The following is a 20935-nucleotide window of genomic DNA, read 5'->3' on the forward strand; positions in this document are numbered from 1 at the left end:
ACAAAATCAATAAATGTGATAAGTAAGTGAATTATATAATATATTAGAAGATTATAAATCTTGTGAAGGAAAAAATAAAGCTAGGTAAATGGTATTTGAAATGTAGCATTTGGGGTATAGTCAAAATTTAAAATGGGAACTTCATGGAAAAGGAGGTGAGGGAAGGAACTGGGGAAAAATTATTCCAGGCAGAGAGAGGAGGACGTGCATATTATTGGGAACATGCCAGAGGTTGAAGGTGAATCCCCCCACTAGATTGAACACAGTTATTTCTGTTTAGCCAAAAAATAGGAAATGCTGATGAGGATCATTAAGAATGGTTGTTCTATAATAACTATGTATTGTGCTGTTACCATTTGTTAAGACATGAGCTAAGGGCATCTTACCTACACTACAGAATCCTCCTAACAGCCCAGTGTGGCAGATGGAACTATGTTTGTTTTACTGACAAAGAAGCTAAGGGTGAAGGAGAGCAAGTACTCACCCAATGTCACAAGCCTGCAAGCAGCAGAGATAATCTTTAAACAAAGGACTTTCTCCACTTATTTGACCATGACCCTAAACTCTGCACCATATAGTTCCTTTGCAATCCTCAGATCCTACACTTACAAATTTTAAAAAGCCATAGCTATTCACTTAAGATTTCATTGAAGGTTCCCTATTTCCTCTATAAGTAACACTTTCTACTTAAATGAGGAAATATGTGCCAAGGGTTGGGTGGGAGGTGTTGCTCAAACTTAGAAATAAAAAAGCTAAAGAGAAAGGAGAACCATGCCATCATTAACGAGCAGGATCCTCTGACTCCATTGGTTTTGGTTTTTCTGTTTGTTTGACATATAATTCACATACCATGAAATTCACCTTTTTAAGGCTACATTTCAGTAGATTTTATGTTATAGATATTAACAAAGTTGTGTAACCATCACAACTAATTCCAGAACATTTTCATCACCCCAAAAAGAAACTCTGTAACCCATTAACAGTCATTTCCATTGCCCCTTCCTCCCAACCCCTGGCAACCACCAATCTACTTTTTATCTCTAGGAATTTGCCTATTGTGGACAGTTCATATAAATGGAATCATACAGTATATGTCCTTTGTGTCTGGATTCTTTCACTTAGCATGTTTTCAAGGCTCAGTGAATATTGTAGCTTGAATAAGGACTTCATTCCTTTTTATGGCAAGTAATATTCAGTTATTTAGATATGCCACTTTTTGTTTATTCATTCATCAGTTTGGGGATGTTGGGTCATTTTTCACTTTTTGGCTGTTATGAATAATGTTGCTATGAACATTTTTATGCGAGTCTTTCTGTGGAGATACGTTTTCAGTTCTCATGGTTAGACAGCTTGAAACAGAATTGCTGGATCATATGATAACTCTGTGTGTAACTTTGAGAGGAACTACAAAACTCTTTTCCAGTGTGGCTGCACCATTCTGCATTCCCACCACCAATTTATGAGGATTCCACTTTCTCCATATCCTTGCTAACAGTTGTTATTTTGTGTCTTTTTGACTATAGCTATTTTAGTGAGTATGAAGTGGTGTCTCATTGTGGTTTTTATTTGCATTCTCCTAATAACATGATGTCAAGCATATTTTCATGTGCTTATTAGCCATTTGGATATCTTTTTTAGAGAAATGTCTAAATCTTTTGTCCATTTTTAAATTGTGCTTTGTAAAGTGTTCAGTTGTAATGCTGCTTTATATATTCTAGATATTACACCTTTATGAGATATGAAATCTGTAAACATTTTATCTAATTCTGTGAGTTGTCTTTTGACTTTCTTGATTGTGTTCTTTGAGGCACAAACGTTTTAAATTTTGATAAAGTCCAATTTATGTATGTTTTTTGTTTGCTTGTGCTTTTAATGTAATATCTAAGAAAACTACTGCCTAATCCAAGATCATAAAAATTTTCTCTTAAGTCTTCTTCTAACAGTTTTACAGTTTTAGCCTTTACATTTAGGTCTTTAATGACCTATTTTAATTTTTGTGTATCGTGTGATATAGGGGTCCCACTTTATTCACTTGACAAGGCTACCCAAGTGTTCCATTTGATGAAGAGTCTTGTTACAGAGAGTATTCTGTTCCCACTGTATTTTCTTGGCACCCTCCTTGAAAAACAATTGACCATAAACGTATGAGTTTATTTCTGGACTGTCAATTTTATTTCATTGATCTACATCTGTCCTCCTACTAGTGTCTGACAGTCTTGACTACCATAGCTCTATAATAAATTTTGAAATCGGAATGTATAAGTACTCCAGCTTTGTTTTCTTTTTAAATATTGTTTTGGCTATTCTGGATGCCTTTCATTTCCATGTGAATTTTAGAAGCAGCTTGTCAATTTCTGTAAAACAAATTGTCAGATATTTTAATAGAGATTTTGAATCTACAGATAAATTTGGGAATATTTCCAGTTTAACAGTGTTAAGTCTTCCAATCCATGAACACAGGATGTCTTCACATTTATGCAGGCCTTCTTTAATTTCTTTGAATGATATTCTGTAGTTTTCAGTGTTCAAGTCTTATGCTTCTTTTGTTAAATTTATTTGTGTTTTTTTTATTCTGTAAATACAGTTTTTTAATACTGAACAAAGGAATGGTTTTCAAATTTTATTTTCTGATTGTTCATTGCTAGTAAATAGAAATACAATTGATTTTTGTATATTAATCTTGTAATCTGCTTGACTGAACTTATTTTTTAATTAATTTTTTTATTTCTAATTTTTATGGGTACATAGTAGGTGTATGTATTTATGAGGTACATGAGATATTTTGATACAAGTATACAATGTGTAATACTCACATCAGAATAAATGAGGTACCCATCACCTCAAGCATTTATTATTTCTTTGTGTTATGAACTTTTCAATTATGCTCTTTTATTTTTAAATATACAATAAATTGTTGTGACTGTAGTCACTCTCTTTTGCTATCAAATACTAGATGTTATTCATTTTATCTAATTATATTTTTGTGCCTATTAACCAACCCCTTTTTTCCCCTTCTTTTCCACTGACCTTCCCAGCCTCTGGTAACAACTATCATTCTATCCTCTAGCTCCATAAGTTCAATTTTTTTTTGTTGTTTTTAATTTTTAGTTCTCACAAATGAGTGAGAACATGCGAAATTTGTCTTTCTGTGCCTGGGTTATTTCACTTAACATAACGTCTTCCAGTTCCATCCATGTTGTTTCTAATGGTAGGATCTCTCTCTCTTTTCTTTTTTTTTTTTGTGGCTGAATACCACTCCCTTGTGTATATGTACCACATTTTCTTTATCCATTAGTCTGTTGATGGACACAGGTTGTTTCCACATCTTGGCTATTATGAATAGTGCTGAAATAAACATGGGAGTACAAATATCTCTTCAATATACTGATTTCCTTTCTTTTGGGTATATACCTTTCCTTGGATAGCTGGATCGTATGGTAGTTCTATCTTTAGTGTTTTGAGGAGCCTCCATGTTGTTCTCCATAGTGTCACATTAATTTACATTTCCACCAATAACATATGAGGGTTTCCCTTTCTCTACATCTTTGCCAGCATTTGTTATTGCCTGACTTTTGGATAAAAGCCATTTTAACTGGGGTGAGATGACATCTCATTGTAGTTTTGATTTGCATTTCTCTGATGATCAATGAGATCAATGCACTTACTTATATACCTGTTTCCATTTGTATGTCTTCTTTTGAGAAACGTCTATTCAGATCTTTTGCCCATTTTTAAATGGGGTTATTAGAATCTTTTTCCTATTGAGTTGTTTGAGCTGCTTATATATTCTGGTTATTAATCCCTTGTCAGATGGGTAGCTAACAAATATTTTCTCCCATTCTGTGGTCTGTCTTTTCACCTTATTGATTGTTTCCTTTGCTGTGCAGTTTTCACTCGATACCATCCCATTTGTTCATTTTTTTCTTTGGTTGCCTGTACTTTTGGGCTATTACTCAAGAAATCTTTACCCAGACCAATGTCCTGGAGTTTCCCCAAAGTTTTCTTGTAGTAGTTTCATAATATGAGGTCTTAGATGTAACTCCTTAAATTATTTTGATTTGATTTTTGCATATGGCAAAAGATAGCACTTTGATATATCGATACCCAGTTTTCTCAGCACCATTTACTGAAGAGACTGATCTCTCCCCAATGTGTGTTCTTGGCACCTTTGTTGAAAATGAGTTAACTGTGGATGTGTGGATTTATTTCTGAGTTCTGTATTCTGTTCTGTTGGTATATGTGTCTGTTTTTATGACAGTGCCATGCTGTTTTGGTTACTATAGCTCTGCAGTATAATTTGAAGTTAGGTCATGTGATTCCTCCAGTTTTGTTCTCTCTGCTCAGTATAGCTTTGTCTGTTTTGGGTCTTTTGTGGTTTCACAGGAATTTTAGGATTTTTTTTCTATTTATCTGAAGAATGTTGATATGGCTTGGTCATTTCCCTACCCAGATCTCGTCTTGAATTTCCACGTATTGTAGGAAGGACCCAGGGGGAGATAATTGAATCATGGGGGAAATTCCTTCCTGTGCTGTTCTCATGATAGTGAATAATTCTCACAAGATCTGATCATTTTATAAAGAGAGATTTCCCTGCATGAGTTCTGCTCTCTCTTTGCCTGCTGCCATCCATGTAAGATGTGACTTGCTCCTCCTTGCCTTCTGCCATGATTGTGAAGCCTCTCCAGCCATGTGGAACTGTAAGTCCATTAAACCTCTTTTTCTTCCCAGTCTCAGATATGTCCTTATCAGCAGCATGAAAATTGACTAATACAAATGTCATTGGTATTTTGATAGGGATTGCATTGACTCTATAGATTACTTTGGGTAGTATGGACATTTTATTTATTCTTTCAATCCATGAACATGGAATATCTTTACTATTTTTGTGTGTCCTCTTCAACTTCTGCCTCAGTGTTTTATTTTTATTTGTAGCAATCTTTCACCTCTTCGATTACGTTTATTCCATTTTATTTGTAGCTATTTTAAATGGGATTCCTTTCTTCATTTCTTTTTCAGATTGTTCATTATTGGCATGTAGAAATGCTACTTATTTTGTATGTTGATTTTGTATCCTACAACTTTGCTGATTTTGTCAGTTCTAATTTTTTTTTCCTTGGTGGAGTCTTAGGTATCTTCAAGTATAAGATCATATCATCTACAAATAAGGATAACTTAACTTCCTTTTTTCCAATTGGGATGCCCATTATTTCTTTCTCTTGTCTGATTTCTCTAGCTGGGCTTCTAGTACCACGTTGAGTAACAGTGATGAAAGTGGGCATCATTTTCTTGTTCCAGATCTTAAAGGAAAGGCCTTTTGGTTTTCCCTATTTGGTATAATACTAGCTGTGGGTCTATTGTATATAGCTTTTATTGTGTTGAAGTATGAACTTTTTTTTATATCAAATATTTTATGGACTCCTTTTTATTTTCCATATATAAGATTATGTCTCTAGAAAAATAGATTGTAGTACCTTTATTTTTCTTATCTGGATGCTTTTTTTTTTTTTTTTAGATTTTAAGGATGGCTTGGGCCTTTTTTATTGTCACTGTTAAAGTAAACTCAGTTTACCAGCAGTAGTATTTTTAGATAATTTTCCAAATCACCTTTTTCTTCAATCTTAGAAGAGATTATTGACATCTTTTCAAAATTATGTAGTCGTTGGTCGTTTTGCTCGAATAATATCTTTTGGAAGTGATATGAGAATAGTCTCATGTTTATATTGTTGCTTTTCTTGTTTTTTTGGACACTAGTATTAAACTGAAAATTTAATAATCTTACAACTTAAATAATTTGTAGTAAAGAAAATGTCACATGGGTTTTAAATGAGCAATTAACTATTACTTCCTACGATAAACTGTTTTTTGTTTTTTTGGAGTTTTTTTTGTTTTTTGTTTTTCTTTTTTTTTTTTGAGATGGAATCGCACTCTGTCACCCAGGCTGGAGGGCAGTGGCGCAATCTAGGCTCACTGCAACCTCTGCCTCCCAGGTTCAAGTGATTCTCCTGCCTCAGCCTCCTGAGTAGCTGGGATTACAAACGTGTGTCACTATGCCCAGCTAATTTTTGTGTTTTTAGTACAGACAGGGTTTCACCATGTTGGCCAGGCTGGTCTCGAACTCCTGACCTCAGGTGATTCACCCGCCTTGGCCTCCCAAAGTGCTGGAATTACGGGTGTGAGCCACTGTGCCAGGCCTCCTACCATAATTTTTTTTTTTTTAATACTTTAAGTTCTAGGGTACATGTGCACAACGTGCAGTTTTGTTACATATGCATACATGTGCCATGTTGGTGTGCTGCACCCATTAACTTGTCATTTACATTAGGTATAACTCCTAATGCTATCCCTCCATGCTCTCCCCACCCCACAACAGGCCCCAGTGTATGATGTTACCCACCCTGTGACCAAGTGTTCTTGTTGTTCAATTCCCACCTATGAGTGAGAACATGCAGTGTTTGGTTTTCTGTCCTTGCAATAGTTTACTGAGGATGGTGGTTTCCAGCTTCATCCATGTCCCTACAAAGAACATGAACTCATCCTTTTTTATGGCTGCATAGTATTTCATGGTGTATATGTGCCACATTTTCTTAATCCAGTCTATCATTGATGGACATTTGGGTTGGTTCCAAGTCTTTGCTATTGTGAATAGTGCCACAATAAACATATGTGTGCATGTGTCTTTATAGCAGCATGATTTATAATCCTTTGGGTATATACCCAGTAGTGGGATGGGTGGGTCAAATAGTATTTCTAGTTCTAGATCCTTGAGGAATTGCCACACTGTCTTCCACAACAGCTGAACTAGTTTACAATCCCACCAACAGTGTAAAAGTGTTCCTATTTCTCCACATTATCTGGATGCTTTTTTTGTCCTTGCTGAATTGTCCTGTCTAGAACCTTCAGTACAATGTAGAATAGAAATGGTAAAAATAGATATCTCTATTGTCTATTTCTACTTTGATATCTCTATTATCAAATTCTACTTTGTCATAGAGTATAGTCTTTTTTATAGTTGTCCAGTTTGGTTAGTATTGTGTTGTATCTATACAAGGGATGTTGGATTTCATATGGTTTTAATCAGACAAATTCTATAATGATAACACTACCTTATAGAATTTGTTTTTGGTGTTCCCTCTTCCTTTGTCTTGGTGGAAGAGCTTACAGAAGATTGGCGCTAACTGGCGTTAATATTTGCTATCATTCACCAGTGAAGACATCTGGTGACCCATTGTGAAATAGGAAAATAAAGCAAAGTCCATGGGGCAGAAATTCACCCAAGGTCACAATAGGCAACCCTGAGTTCAGGCTCCAGCTAAGGCAGTGTCTCAGTGTGTAAATTGTTTCTAGTTTTCTTAACTATGATCAAAAGTGGATATTGCTGTCATGGGGTAAATGATGCAGAAACCGAAGCTCACAAACATGGCATGATTTGCCTATACATGCTGTGGCTGAACTGGAGCTCTAACGAAATCTTTTGAGAAACAACACCCTCCAGAACCATTGCCTTTGTGCAGGGATTTGGTTTTAAAGAAGCACTGTTTCCATTTTATCTTACTTGAGTATCATAAGTAAGCAAGACAAGCAAGATAACATTTATTGTACCAAGCACTGTTCTGGGTGTTTCTCATGCTGTTCATTCTTATAACAATCTCGGAAGGCAAGTATTGTTGACTCCATTTAACAGATAGGGAAACTAAGACTCTCAGAGATGATAGAAACAGGAAATAGAGAAGGTCATGATGCAAACTCAGTCTTTTAGACTCCCCAGCACAGGGCTTGTTTCTTCTTCCCACTCCCACCCCTCCACTCATGGAAGGAAGAACTCACATATGAGACGGGAACTGAGTTCAGCTCAGAACTGAGTAGATAAGAACCATTCTGCCTATAGTGTTCCCTAACTTAATGGCCAAGAGTAAATCCAAGTTGGTGGCCTCTGCTTGGCCTCTCCTCCTCTGAGCTTGGCTTTAGCAAAATTCAATCTTAAAGACACCATGGAAGAAGAAAAGGGCTTTAGGGTCAGATGTGGGAAGAGAAGTGATGTCAGTGTTGAAAGGAGCAGTAGTGTGTTCCTGTTGTAAGAGCTCTTCCTTGTCAAAAGTTGGGAACATGGAGTTCATCCTCCTAATAAACTTTAACTTCCTCTGAACTGTGACTCAAGACCCACTTGGGACCAATGAATGCCTAATAATTTTATCCATTTGGAAAGAGCACTGGACTTTGAGTGAGTAGACCTATGTTGGGGCCTGGCTGAACTACTACTACTATCTCTGTAGCCTTGGGAAAGTCAATCCAAATTTCCAAGGCTCACTTGCCTCCTTGTAAAAAGGATTTAATAATACACACCCCTTAGGCAGTTGTAAAGGGAACAGAAGACAACTGTGTAAAAGCTTCTAGCACTGTATCTGATACAGAGTATGTCCCCAGGAAATGTGTGTGGAATCTCTAAGGCACTTTTACATCCATAATCACCATTTAGTCCTCACACCATCACCATGGGGTTATTGACAGGTCACTGAGGTGCAGAGAGGGCAAATAATGCCACCAAAGCCACATAGCTAGTTAATGACAAGGTGAAACCTACACATCATATCCTCTGCCTCTCAATTCAACATACTTCCAAGTGATGCCTTCTGAAAAAGTCATTTCTACAACTGAAGTCACTTTAAAAATTATTATTTATATCTGAGTTCAGAGATGCTGTCTAATATACAATAAATATATTCTTTAAAGCCTACAATTTGCTTCAAAGATCCCTGGAATGCAAGTTGGAGTAGAATAATTGGGCATTCTGTGTTCACTTCGTTCCTTGAGACCATAAGGTTAGTCTGTGTCTGCTTTACCCTAAAACAGCCTATTAAAATATGAACATCTTCCAATTAAGTACTGTAGCTAGTACAATTATGTGTTATCATTTAGTCCACACCCTGAATGAAAAGAAGGAGGATGGGGAGAGGAAGGGACAGGAGAAGACCAAGAAAAAAAAAAGGCAAACACAGTCATTGTTGTCAAAGCCAAGAAATATGCCAACCTGCATTTTTTTTTTTTTCAAAAGAGATCAGGTCACTCATATTTGATGAGTGAATGAATATACTCACACAGATCATTTGCATAGTATTTATGTATTTAAATCCACTGTCTCATTCACTCCTCAAAGGCTTTCAGAATGGAGAGGGCAAGAATTGTCATCATTTTTTTCTCACAAAAAAATGAGAGTCCTGTAGGTGGTTGACAATCCCAGTTTGCAGCAGACAGAAGATCCAGCAAGATAAAGTCTAGTTCATAGTAGCTTTTAAACTCATATCTAAGGCTTAGTCCGCTGTTTTGAAAGAAGGAAGAACAGACACACCTGAAGCAAACATAGGGGCAAGAATACATTTTTATTGAAGAGCTTATAGTACTGTGTGTCCCGTTTCTTGTTCATTTGACCATCTCCCTGCTCTTCTGTGAGCTCTGTGACAGCAAAAACCCCACTCTTTTATTTTTTAATGGGTGTTTCTTCCCTGCTTAGCAGAATGCCCAGCACCTTGTAGGCATTCACTTATGGCAAGGCACACAGAGTGGAGCTGCTGTGATAATCACTCACTCTTCAGGTATTGGAGATACACTCAACACACTTTAATTGTAAACCAACTTATATGCATTTAATTTTAAGTGTTAATACTATAATTATTTGTTTCTGAGTTCTGATGTTCACTGCACTATGAATTTTAGGGAGATGCTCACATACCAGTGAATTTCAGGGGATTTAGCAGTCAGAACAGTGGATGCCTAGCACTATTTCCAGGTTGCTGTCACCTCTGCCTGAGCTTAGAACCAACACTGGTTTCCAGACTTGGCCTTCCTGCAGAGCTCTCCCTGCCAGCTCCCCACTCCCCTGATTCTTTGCCTGTTAGCTCATACAGCTTGAGGGGTTGAAGGGAGTGCAAGTGTGGGGAGCTGGTGTTTGCAGCCCAACCACAAACTGCTTTACCTTTGTTCTAAGCCAGGGCCTCCCAATCATGCCTCAGACTGAGTTGTTTTGAAAGTAGAAGCTAGGATGTAGGATGGGAGTCCTTAACACCAAGATGGTCTCTTTGTTCCGGACACTAGAATTAAATATTTATGTTGGCAGAAAGCATGGGTTGTCAGCTTGAGTTGGGAGACAGGAAAGTTGGGTTCTGGTGCTCAAGGGTGGGTGGCTGCCTGTGAGAGTGAGCAGGGATGCATAGCAGCCCCTGGTGACTCATTCTCACGCCCCACTTTGGTACTCCTAGACTAAAGGGGAACAGAAATACTTTGCCTGGTAGCTAGCACTCAGCTGGGGGGAAGTTTGGACATGTGAATTTTGGCAGCCTCTCTAGACCAACTTGCCCAATACCCTCATGTCCTAGGCTGGGAAACTGAGAGCAGAGCGTGGTGGGACTTACCCAACGCCATTATTACTCAAAATGGAGTGTAGATCTTCAACAGGCCATGGAGGCATTAGACCTGTAGTTAGAGAGCCGTGTGACCTTGGATCAGTCACTTGAACTCTCTGAGCCTAACTGTAAAATGGGAATGATTTCTAACCTTGGGATTAAATGAAATAATGTAAGCAAAAGATACTCCATTTAGTACTTTCAAAGCTCTACACTGGAGTCAGTAAACTTTCCTCTGGAGGTCCAGATAGTAAATATTTTAGGCCTTGACGGTGCTGTGATTTCTGTCACAATTACATGATTCTGCCATTGTAGTGTGAAAGCAGCCATAGAAAATGCATTCAGAGCAAACCAAAAGAGTGTGATTGTGAAAGGTTTATTTACAAAAATAGGCAGTGGGCCAGATTTGGACTATGGGCTGTAGTTTGCTGATCCTGCTTGCAATGTTTGTTAGTTGTTGCAGTTACTATTGATGACACAGCAAATGACCCCAAAACTTAGCAGCTTAAAATAACCATTTGATTTTGCTTGTGGATCTGTGGGTTGGAAATTCAGACAGTACATAGCAGATTGGGCTTTCTTTGCTCCGCAAAGAGTAGGGCCTCAACTGCAAGAATTCAAAAGCTGGGAGTAACTTGCCTGTTTGGGTGAGAATTATCTGATGGCTTCTTTACTCATCCATCTGGAGCCTAGGTACCAGGGCTGCTAAAGCATCCGCATATGGCCTCTCCTTATGGCTTGTCTTCCTCCCACCACAGTGGCTTCAGGGCACTCAGATATCTTATATGGAGGCTCACGGTTCCAAGTGAGAATGTTTCAGTGAGCAAGGTGGAAGCTGCATCCCCTTTAATGACCCAGACTCAGAAGTCACACGGCATCCCTTCCATTTTGCTCTACTGGTCAAAGCACTCTGATCCCGCCCGTATTCAAGGTGAACTGTCAAAGAACTGGGGCAGAGGTCTTGTTTTAAAGCCATTACAGAAGAGATGAATTGTGTAAACACATGCACATTGAATAAGAGTTATACTAACTTACCACTTACCATGTGCCAAGCACCATTTCATGAACTGTATTCCTCTAACATCCCTTCGAGATACATAATATTATCATATACATTTTATTTTTACTAATTATTTAGAGACAGGGTCTCGCTCTGGTGGCCAGGCTGGACTGCAGTGGTGCCATCTTAATTCACTGTAGCCTCGACCTCCCAGGCCCAAATGATCCTCCCACCTCAGTCTCCCGAGTAGCTGGGACTACAAGTGTGTGCCACCATGCACAGCTAATTTTTGTATTTTTTGCAGAGATGGGGTTTCGCCATGTTGCCCACACTGATTTTGAACTCCTGGGCTCAAGCGATCCACCTGCCTCATTCTCCCAAAGTGCTGGGACTACACGTGTAAGCCATCACCCCCGGCCACACACTTTAAAGACAAGAAACACTACAGAATAGAGAGGTCAATTAACTTGCCTAAGGTCATAAATATAGTAGGTTGTAGAACAAACCTCAGAACTCAGGTAGCAGGGCTCCAGTGTCTGTTCTAACCCCTACACACCCTGCCTCATTGTGATCATAAAAGCAGAAACGCTCTTTCTACTACTTGAGTAGAGCTGGATTCAGAACCAGAGGCTTTGGACTTCAGAGTGTCTAGCAGTCTTCCCATCAGAAATCAGTCACAAACACTATTACACATTTTCTCTGCATCCAGACTGTCTGGGCATCATGAATAGTACAAGGGAAAATATACAGTACTTGATTTTGTCCACAAGAAACCTAAACTATGGGTAGGGAGATTGCATTCTGATTTCATTCTCACAATCTCACAAGATAAAACTTTTGTCCCCATTTTACAGATAAGGAAACTGAGGCTCAATGGTTAAATTTCTACTTGCTCAGTAGCTTCTTACTACTGCCCAGGTGGAGTCCAGATTCAAATCCAGAACAGTCTTATTTGTAAGTCCATGCTCTTTGCCCACAGATTCCAGTGGAGAAAAGTCTGGAACGTGTAATACCAGCTCTATCGAAGAAAAAACAACTCTCAGTTCCTAGAAAATTAGATCTAACCTATCCATCAGCAGTGATCTTGGTCCAGTTCCCTCACTGCAGAGATGGGAGGCTGAGGCATAGAGATGGGCATTGAGGAGTCCCTGGCCATCCAGCTTCTCAGACCCAAAGCTTAAGCTGGGACTGGGTGCTCTTCCTACTGCCCCTGTCTGCCACATTGTGCTGGAAGTGGCAGGGAGGGGAGCCATGGCAGTGGGGGTGGGAGGGGTGGGCGTGAGCTAACGGGAAGTTGTTTGCCAAAGCTGTGTTGGGGGAAGGAGCATTTTACAAGACCTGGGCCTCTGGCCTGGAAACATCTGTTTCCCTTCAAATCAGCGAGGAGACTTTTGCCTCCCCAGAATGCCTAAATCATGTTGTGGCTGGGGAAGAGCAGGCGTTGGCCTGGAGACTTCAAACGCATTCTCCTGTACTCTTGGGGACCCGGGCCTGACGTGGGCCTCTAGGGCTCTGTCCCTGCTCTTACCCCCTGTCAGATCTGTGAGAAGCTCTCACCGCCAATTAACTTCTTGGTTTCATTCTCTCACCCCTGCTGTGAGGAGGTCTGGGGGTCTTGGATGGGACCAACAACAGCTTCCTTTCTACCCACCCTCCTCTGATCTCCACTGGGACCACTTACTCTCATTGGGGGTGAAGTCAGAGCCTTGGGCAGTGGCTTAGTACTAACCCTAATGATGATGCCAAAAGCGATTGATTGCTTATTGGTTATTGCATAGCGTATGTCGGGAATTGTGCTGAGCACTTTCCATGCTGCAGTCTTTTATTCTAACAAGAACCCTCCATGGTGAGTTTTAATATTATGATGCCCATTGTACAGGTAAGTGCATTGAGATAAGGCTACACAAAACCAATGTACGAGAAGCTAGAATTTAACAACAGATTGTCTGATTCCAAAGCCATGCCTTTAGCCCTCTTGTTATTCCATTCATTTTAGTAACCCTTCAATCTAGTCATCTTCTGTTCATTTTACAGATGGAAAGACTGATTTCCAGGAAAGGGAAATGAGCCTCATTCATGAGGCTCATTCATTCTGACCTGTGTGTACTGAGCATTGGTGCACCAGGTGTAGGTGTTTAGAGATGAGCAGAACCATATTCAGATCCTGAAGACAGTCACATACTCATAGGGGCAAGAGAGAAGTGAAGGGGTGCTGACCTAGCTGTGTGACATGTGCACGATGTGGCATGGGCACCATGCAGGGGAAAAAGAGGGCTAAGCAGCTTTTCAGATGGGTCAAAGCAGACTTTCCAGAGGAGGTAAGGTTTGAGTGATGCTTCAAGGACAGGGTGGAAAGGGGTCAAGTGAAGAAGGGGATGAGCGACTCAGCCAGAGGGTGCCATCCGTGGAAAGGTTCAGAGGTGGGATCTGTGTTCTGGAACCATCAGCAGCTGGAGATGTCTCAGCTGTGAAACAGAGTAGGGAGGAAGGTCAGCAAGCACACCTAGACCTCTGACCAGAGCTCAAATGAGGGGGTTCCAAGTTGAGGAGTTTGTCCTGAGAGTGATGGCCTTTGTCCTAAGGATGATGAAGATGATGTCCTGAGGATGACAATGAAACACTGAAAAATACTTTGGAGTAGTCATCCCAAATCATTTCCTCACACAGTGTGTTTGTTTGGATTTCAACCTCCCAATACACTGAGGCTGTATTACTGTAGGTATGCAAGATCTCATATCACGCAGTCTGTGGACAAGGTGGTACTCAAATTCAGGTGTCAGCCACCTTCCTTCCCCTGAAATAAGGCCAAGCAAAGGAATAGCAATGGTTTGGGCCTGGAGCCCCAGGTTCCTAAATAGACCATCCAATGTTATCCATGAGCCACCTCTTTCAAAATGAAAGCATCCCGTAAGTAGACTTGGACCTCAATCAGCCAGGGCATGGAAATGTAGGAGAGAGCACTGGAGGAGGAGTCAGGAATGCCAGAGTCTTTAGTATGAGCTTATTGGCAATTGGGTTTTGCACAAGTTGTTTTTCCTTCTGGGCTTTGGTTTCTTCACTTATAAAATCAAGATTGGGAGTTGATGGTATAGGAGTTTTAGTTCAAATTATCAGTGAACCTCAGCTTGCTTCAGAGAGACGATGACAGAACTGAGCAGGGAGAAGCTAACACTCTTTCTGATCCTGAGAAACTCAGAGGTCTGATTACTCTCTCTCTCCCTCTCCCTCTCCCTCTCCTCAGTCTCTGTCTCTGTCTCTCTCTGTCGCTGGCTCTCCCTCTTTCACTCTCCTGCTGTATGGATTTCCTTGCGGTATATATTTGTATCTGTTTCTTGGTCTCTGTCCCCCTACTTCCCACTTTCTCTGTCTCTTTCTCCCTCTCTCCTTCATTATCAGGGACCGCCACTTTCTACCCTTCGCAAATAACCCCTCCAGGCCCTGCCTGGTCCCCTAACAGCTTTCAGATGTGCCTCTGGAACAGTTCTACAATCATATCTGAGACAGGCAGAAAGCGCATGGCCTTGTGACTTTTGACCCAGGACTGTGAGGTTGACATCTTCCTCCTTCTCCACCCCCCAGCAGGGTTGTGTGAGGCCTCCTCCATCTCGAGGTCCCCACTGGCATGTTTGGTTACTATCATAACAAAAATAGAAGCTACCTTTTAGGGAGCAAAGATTGAACTGGGTCTATTATTGTCATTGTATCACTAAGTCTTGACCCCCAACTTGTGAGATATGGATAATTTCACCCTAATTTACAGGTGAGAAGACTGAGACTCAAAGAAGGTGAAGTGACTTCCCAAAGAATGTTCAGCCAGCAATTGGAGAAAGCAAGGATTCTACCCAGTTTTTATGGCATGAATACCTAAGACCACTTCTTCCCCAGCATGGTGGGGGCTATCTTATTCATGCTCCTTGGCTAAGCAGCGAGATGACCCTGGGCCCTCTTGGGTGGAGGAAATGGATTGCAGAAGCACCACAGGAACATAAGTGGCCTATGAGAAAGCAGTGTTAAAACATATTCCTACTTTTCATATTTTGAACTTTCATTCATATATTCTATTCACTACAAGCCTTCCATGTTTCCGTTGGTTGAAACACGTCTTCTAACTCCAAGAAAGCATTTTTAAAAATGTATTGTCTATGTATGGTCTTTATAAAAATCCTCTTCTTACAAGCCACTTTCTCATGCATCACTCCATGTCATCCTTGAGACAACCATGTACTGTCTGTGAAACTAACCTCATTTTATCGATGGAGAAACTAAAATTGAGAAATGAGAGATGGTATGCTTTGATTCATTCATTCATACCAGTATTTATCAAGTGCCTACTATGTGCCTAGCACTGTGTTAAATGACAACCATATGCTATACCCAAGCTGAAGTGTATGCACTCTGGGACATGCATGCTAGCGTTTACATCTTGCCTCTGCCACTTTCTAGATGGGTCCATATGTGGATGATAAGTGCTTACATAATGTTGCCCAATGCTGTTCTCACTTCCCACCTTGCCACTTGCTTACTCTCACCTCCTCGAATTCATTTATGATCTTGTTCTCAACCCTTCTGCATGGCTTTGCAATGATAACTTACCTCACAGTGCACTTAAAGTTCACATCTATCCATACTGCACTTGTGAAGTGGGTGGCAGTCTCTCTATCACAGCTGCTGGGTGCAGACAGGTGCAGTGAGCTCAGAGAGGTGAAGCAACTTGCCCAAGTTCACAACGCTAGTCAGTAAAACTGGAATATGAACCCACATATGGCCATCTCCAAGACCGGGCGCCTTCCTCTGTCACCCCCTGCTTCCTTTGTACCAAGAAGTTTTGACTCATGGTGCCCTTTATTAAAACAACCTTTGAGGCCTCAGGTCATAGGAAGTCAAAGCTGGCAGGGCCCATGTAGGTAACCCGGATCTGATCCTCTGAGCTTGCAAGTGGGAGCAATAAAATGGCAGCTGAGAGCAAAGAGCGTGGGTTTTAGAGTAAGACAGATGATCGTCTTGGCTCCTTAATTTTCTGAACCTGTGACTTTGGACACATTGCTTAATTTTTTTAATCTTCAGTTTTATCTTCTGAAAGGTGTAGATAATGAGGGTGATTATTTTAGCATGTTTTCATAAGATCAGAAAACATATGAGATGGCACTGCTTCAACATAGTTGGGGTTCAGCAAATGTAGCTAATGGAATCACATTTTTGCAGAGTTGGTTTCTATAGAACTGTGATCAGAAGACAACAGCTTAGGGTGGTTGCATGTATGAACTTTAGAGTCAGAGAAACCAAGGTTTAAATTGCCAATCCTAGTAATTACCAGTGGTTCTGGGCAAGCTGTTTCCCTCCTCTGAGCCTCACATATAAAATAAAGAGAGTAATAGTACCTGTCATTTAGGATTGTGTCGGGGAACTAATTGTGTTAATGTAGGTAACTCTTAGCTCAGTGCTTGACACATATTAGGGTCTTAGCACTTAATAATTAATTTGTGTAACCAACTTATAATTATTAAGTGCAAGTAAGTATGGCCAATCAGGGCTCACCATCCTGACACTTGGTAATCATAGTGTTTTGCCTATTTTTATAACATGGGATACTTTGAGATGCAGGGGAGGAGTTAAGAAAATAGGGCCATTAGGACCCCAGTCTCTTCTGCTTAATGTAGGGAACCCTCTACCCACTTCACACTACTGCCTCTACCCTTAAAAGCTAGTGAAAAAGGATGGCATGATGCAGACAGAGCACTCAGATGCTCAACTCTTCTATTCAGACTCTTCTTGGCCTCTAAGGCTCATATCACCTAGAAAGTCGTTTCTGCTCCCTTCTTAGACTTTGCTTAACTGTAGAACTTGGAGATCTGGGAATACAAGAGTCACAGAGCTTCCCCAAGATAGGACAGAGGACAGAGGCTGCTCTAGAAAGAATTAAGTGCTCTGAATTAGACTTGAATCTACCAGGTCTACGTTTTACCAGTTCCTCCCTTCTAAGGCCACACAGGCTGTGTCTGCTCCCACCAATATAGCATGGAGCTTCGGATGACATTACAGAAAGGTGGGGATATGCCTTATAGCCAGATTAACCCCCAGTCTCCCTGGCATGGCCTACAAGGTTCTCACCAACCTTTTACCTCATCTCCCTTTGTTTCAGCCATACTGGCTACCCATTTCTTCAACTGTCTGGGCTCCTTCTCTCCTCAGGACCTTTGTATTTCCTCAGCATCCTACATAGAATGCTCTTTCCCCAGGTCTTCCTTCCATAAACCAGTTCTTTCTCACTATTCAGGTCTTAGGTCCTAAAGATTCTTCTTCAGGAAGGCTTTCATGGGCTACATTCTGAAGCCTATACTCCCCACACTCCCGCATTAGTCTTTCTCTCATTATTCTGGTATATTTTCTTCCACACTAAACGATTATCTGATTTTTTGTTTTTACTTTTTAATTTTTACTTATTTTTTTGATCTGTGACCTTGACTCTCTTGTTCATCTTTATAACCTTAGCACTTAAAGTACTTCCTGGTGTGGAGTAAATGCTCAATAAATATTTCTTAAATGAGTAAATAATGAATATATAAATGGATCTATCCAGCCATAAAGGATAGCATTAGGGCTCACTTCTCAGACCCTGGACTCAGATGGCTTGAATTCAATACCCCCGTTCTGTCCCTCAGGAACTGAGACAGTGGAAAGATACACAATCTAAGTCTCAGTGTCCTCATTGACAAGATGTGGGTGACAAAAAAATCCCTCCCTTTTAGGCTGAGATGAAGTGCAAAGTGCCAAGTAGGCAGTTAGTGCTCGGTAAATACTTTATAATTATCATTCTTTTTTAAAAATCATTTTTCCTGTAGCCTAATGTGCCATGACTCTGTGTTCTTCCCTGCAACTCCCAGGGCCTTCTGTGAAGTCATAGCCTGGTGCTCTGTTTTCTTGCTGTGCTGCAGGTTCACTCTATATGCTGTGGATACACGAGGGAGGCACTCAGAGCTAAGCACAGTGACCCTGAGGACGGCCTGTCCACTGGTAGATGACAACAAGGCAGAAGGTAGGTAACCCAGTTTTTCAACTCCAAGGTAACTCCCATATTTCCCCTAAGTTCTGTACCCAACAGTCACTAATCATTAAACGTACACACATACACACACACATACACCAACACACTGGCACAGGGAGAAGAAAGTGAAGGCAGGCACTAAGGGAACAGGAGGAACATGGAGCTAAATTAATCAAATTCATGAAGGGAAACATTAAGATTAACTAGCAATATCTTTGGCAGTGGAAAGACTTCCCCCTCTTTTAGAGAGATGATCTGTGTTCTGACTTACAGGCCTGGAATGGTAGCGAGTCAGAGCCCCATGACTGTGTCTTGTCCCTTGGCCTAGATTTCTCAGGGACCAATCATTTTCTCCCACTTGTCTTTGCTAGAATAGTAAAGAGATGGCACCTAGAAGACCATTTCACCTTGTGGTGCCCATAGCAGACATCTTTAGCAGATCACAGCATGCTGTTCCATCCAGTCCCATGGTGGCCTCAGAATCCTCAGCAGAGAGCTACCATCAGTGATTATCAGTCAGTTAGCATGCAAGATTAAATGTTTTTGCTGCTCCTGGTTCATGGTGTAAACAGCAGGCAAAAAAACACCTGAAAAAAGTACAATTAGTCAATCAGATACACCATATACTTAGTTCTTGAGCATTGTGTAGATGCAGTTTCTACATCAAGTCTAGCAAAATGTGACAGTGGCTCATAAGTCCTGGTGGTCTACTTAAAGTTGAACAATTATTTCTCAAAAGTTCAAGCAATTCAGTAGAGACATGGTCTCCACCTTTTAGGAATTCACATTGTGGGTGGTGAGACAGACATTTCTGCAGATGGCTCAATAATAAACTCAATTATAAATGTTTTATATGCTACCAAAGGAGACGGGATTTGAAGTATTTTCCTGATAAATTTAAAAAAATTTTATTTTAAAATAACACATGTCCATTGTTTTAAAAAAAAGTACAAATAAAAATCAGAGTAGAAAATAGGGTAACATAAATGTTCCTCCCATTTGTACTCTAAGTTTCCAGATTCTCCTAGTGGCAACTGTTGTCAGTAATGATTTAGGGCCACATAGAGATTTCGATCAGCGTTTTTGAAGCTGAAAGAATATACCTTCTACTCATGATGAATTGAAGTTACTTTCATTAGCAGGAGTAACTGAAGCAGTAGGAATAACCATGAACAGCAAGCAGAAGCCTTTGGATTTTCTTTGAAATGTGTTTCAAATGGGGACCTATCAGACCTGATCACAGAAATGTGTTGGAAATACAACAAAGGGGAAATAGAAGGAGGGTGTTGAGATTATCCAAGACAGTTTATTAAAGCCAATTGTATATAAAATCACAGGTACAATAATTATATTGATAATTAAGCTTGCAATTATGAGCACTAACTTTGTGCCAGGCCCTGTGTTGAGTGCTTTGTATCCACTCTTTAATTCAGTTCTCCCAGTGCACCTCCAGAATAGACATCATTACCTCCAGATGATAGGAAACCAAACACAACCAGTCAATAACGTATTCCTGATGGAATTAAGGTTTGTCTGCTCCCAGAGCTTATGCAAGCAAACTGTCCCACCACTGTGCCTTTCTTATTGAAGCCCATGCTTATATCCTTACTTGTTTTCACCACCCAGTGATCAATTTCTGCCCTTCTGACCTCTCAGAAATAGCTGACAAGATCTACAATCTGTACAATGGGTACACAAGTGGAAAGGAGCAGCAGATGGCCTACAACACCCTGATGGAGGTCTCAGCCTCGATGCTGTTCCGAGTCCAACACCACTACAACTCTCACTATGAAAAATTTGGCGACTTCGTCTGGAGAAGTGAGGATGAGCTGGGGCCCAGGTATGGGCGTATTTGTGTGATTGGAAGGGCATATTCTTTTTGCTTCCAGTTGACTTTTCTGGACCCTTTCCCCATAGGCTGAGAATAGGTTTTATCAAGTAAATAAGGGTGATTATCACCTTAGTCGTGTCAAGGCTAAAAATAGAAAATGAGCAGGGAGAATGAAAGAATCTTGGAACTTTAGATTCCTGCACTCCTGGAATGTTTAATAGGGAAAGGGCATTGATGCTCTTTGCATTAATCATTCTCCTTGCTCATCTCCCACCTCGTTTTACAGATAGGAAACTTAGGCTCTTTGAAGGCCTGGGTCCTAACCAAGATCACGGAGGAGAACAGCAGCGGGGCCATGACGCATAATCCAGGGCCTTTCTCAGTCTTCCATAAGAAGTCTGAGTTTTTCTACAGTAAATAGCTATGATTTTGACTAAAGTCCATTAGTGAAGACGACTACATAAATTTATGAATTCAAGATGTATAAAGGCTTTATTTTTGTCCTGCATGCCAGTCACTATGCCAGGAATCAGCAATGATTCAAACAGAACTAAGGCACGGTCACTATCATCTAAAGTTTCATAAAGCAGTATATGCACTGGTGGCTGCATTTTATGTCTTGCATCTAGCAACATTCACCCATTCAGCATATATTTAACAGCACCTGT

General features: G+C 40.4%; 1 protein-coding gene across 4 annotated transcripts in view; it reads left to right on the forward strand.

The window, feature by feature from the left end:
- ASTN2 (astrotactin 2) overlaps positions 1–20935 on the forward strand; it is a 982181-nt gene that overhangs the window by 946750 nt on the left and 14496 nt on the right. For all 4 annotated transcript variants that reach the window (XM_011950063.1, XM_011950064.1, XM_011950065.1 and 1 more), the window contains 2 exons: positions 18327–18427; positions 20093–20276. In XM_011950063.1, the coding sequence (XP_011805453.1) occupies positions 18327–18427; positions 20093–20276 (285 nt within the window). The remainder of the gene's footprint in view (positions 1–18326; positions 18428–20092; positions 20277–20935) is intronic.

The sequence above is a fragment of the Colobus angolensis genome, unplaced genomic scaffold (genome assembly GCF_000951035.1).
Source record: "Colobus angolensis palliatus isolate OR3802 unplaced genomic scaffold, Cang.pa_1.0 Scaffold301, whole genome shotgun sequence".
NCBI lineage: Eukaryota > Metazoa > Chordata > Mammalia > Primates > Cercopithecidae > Colobus > Colobus angolensis.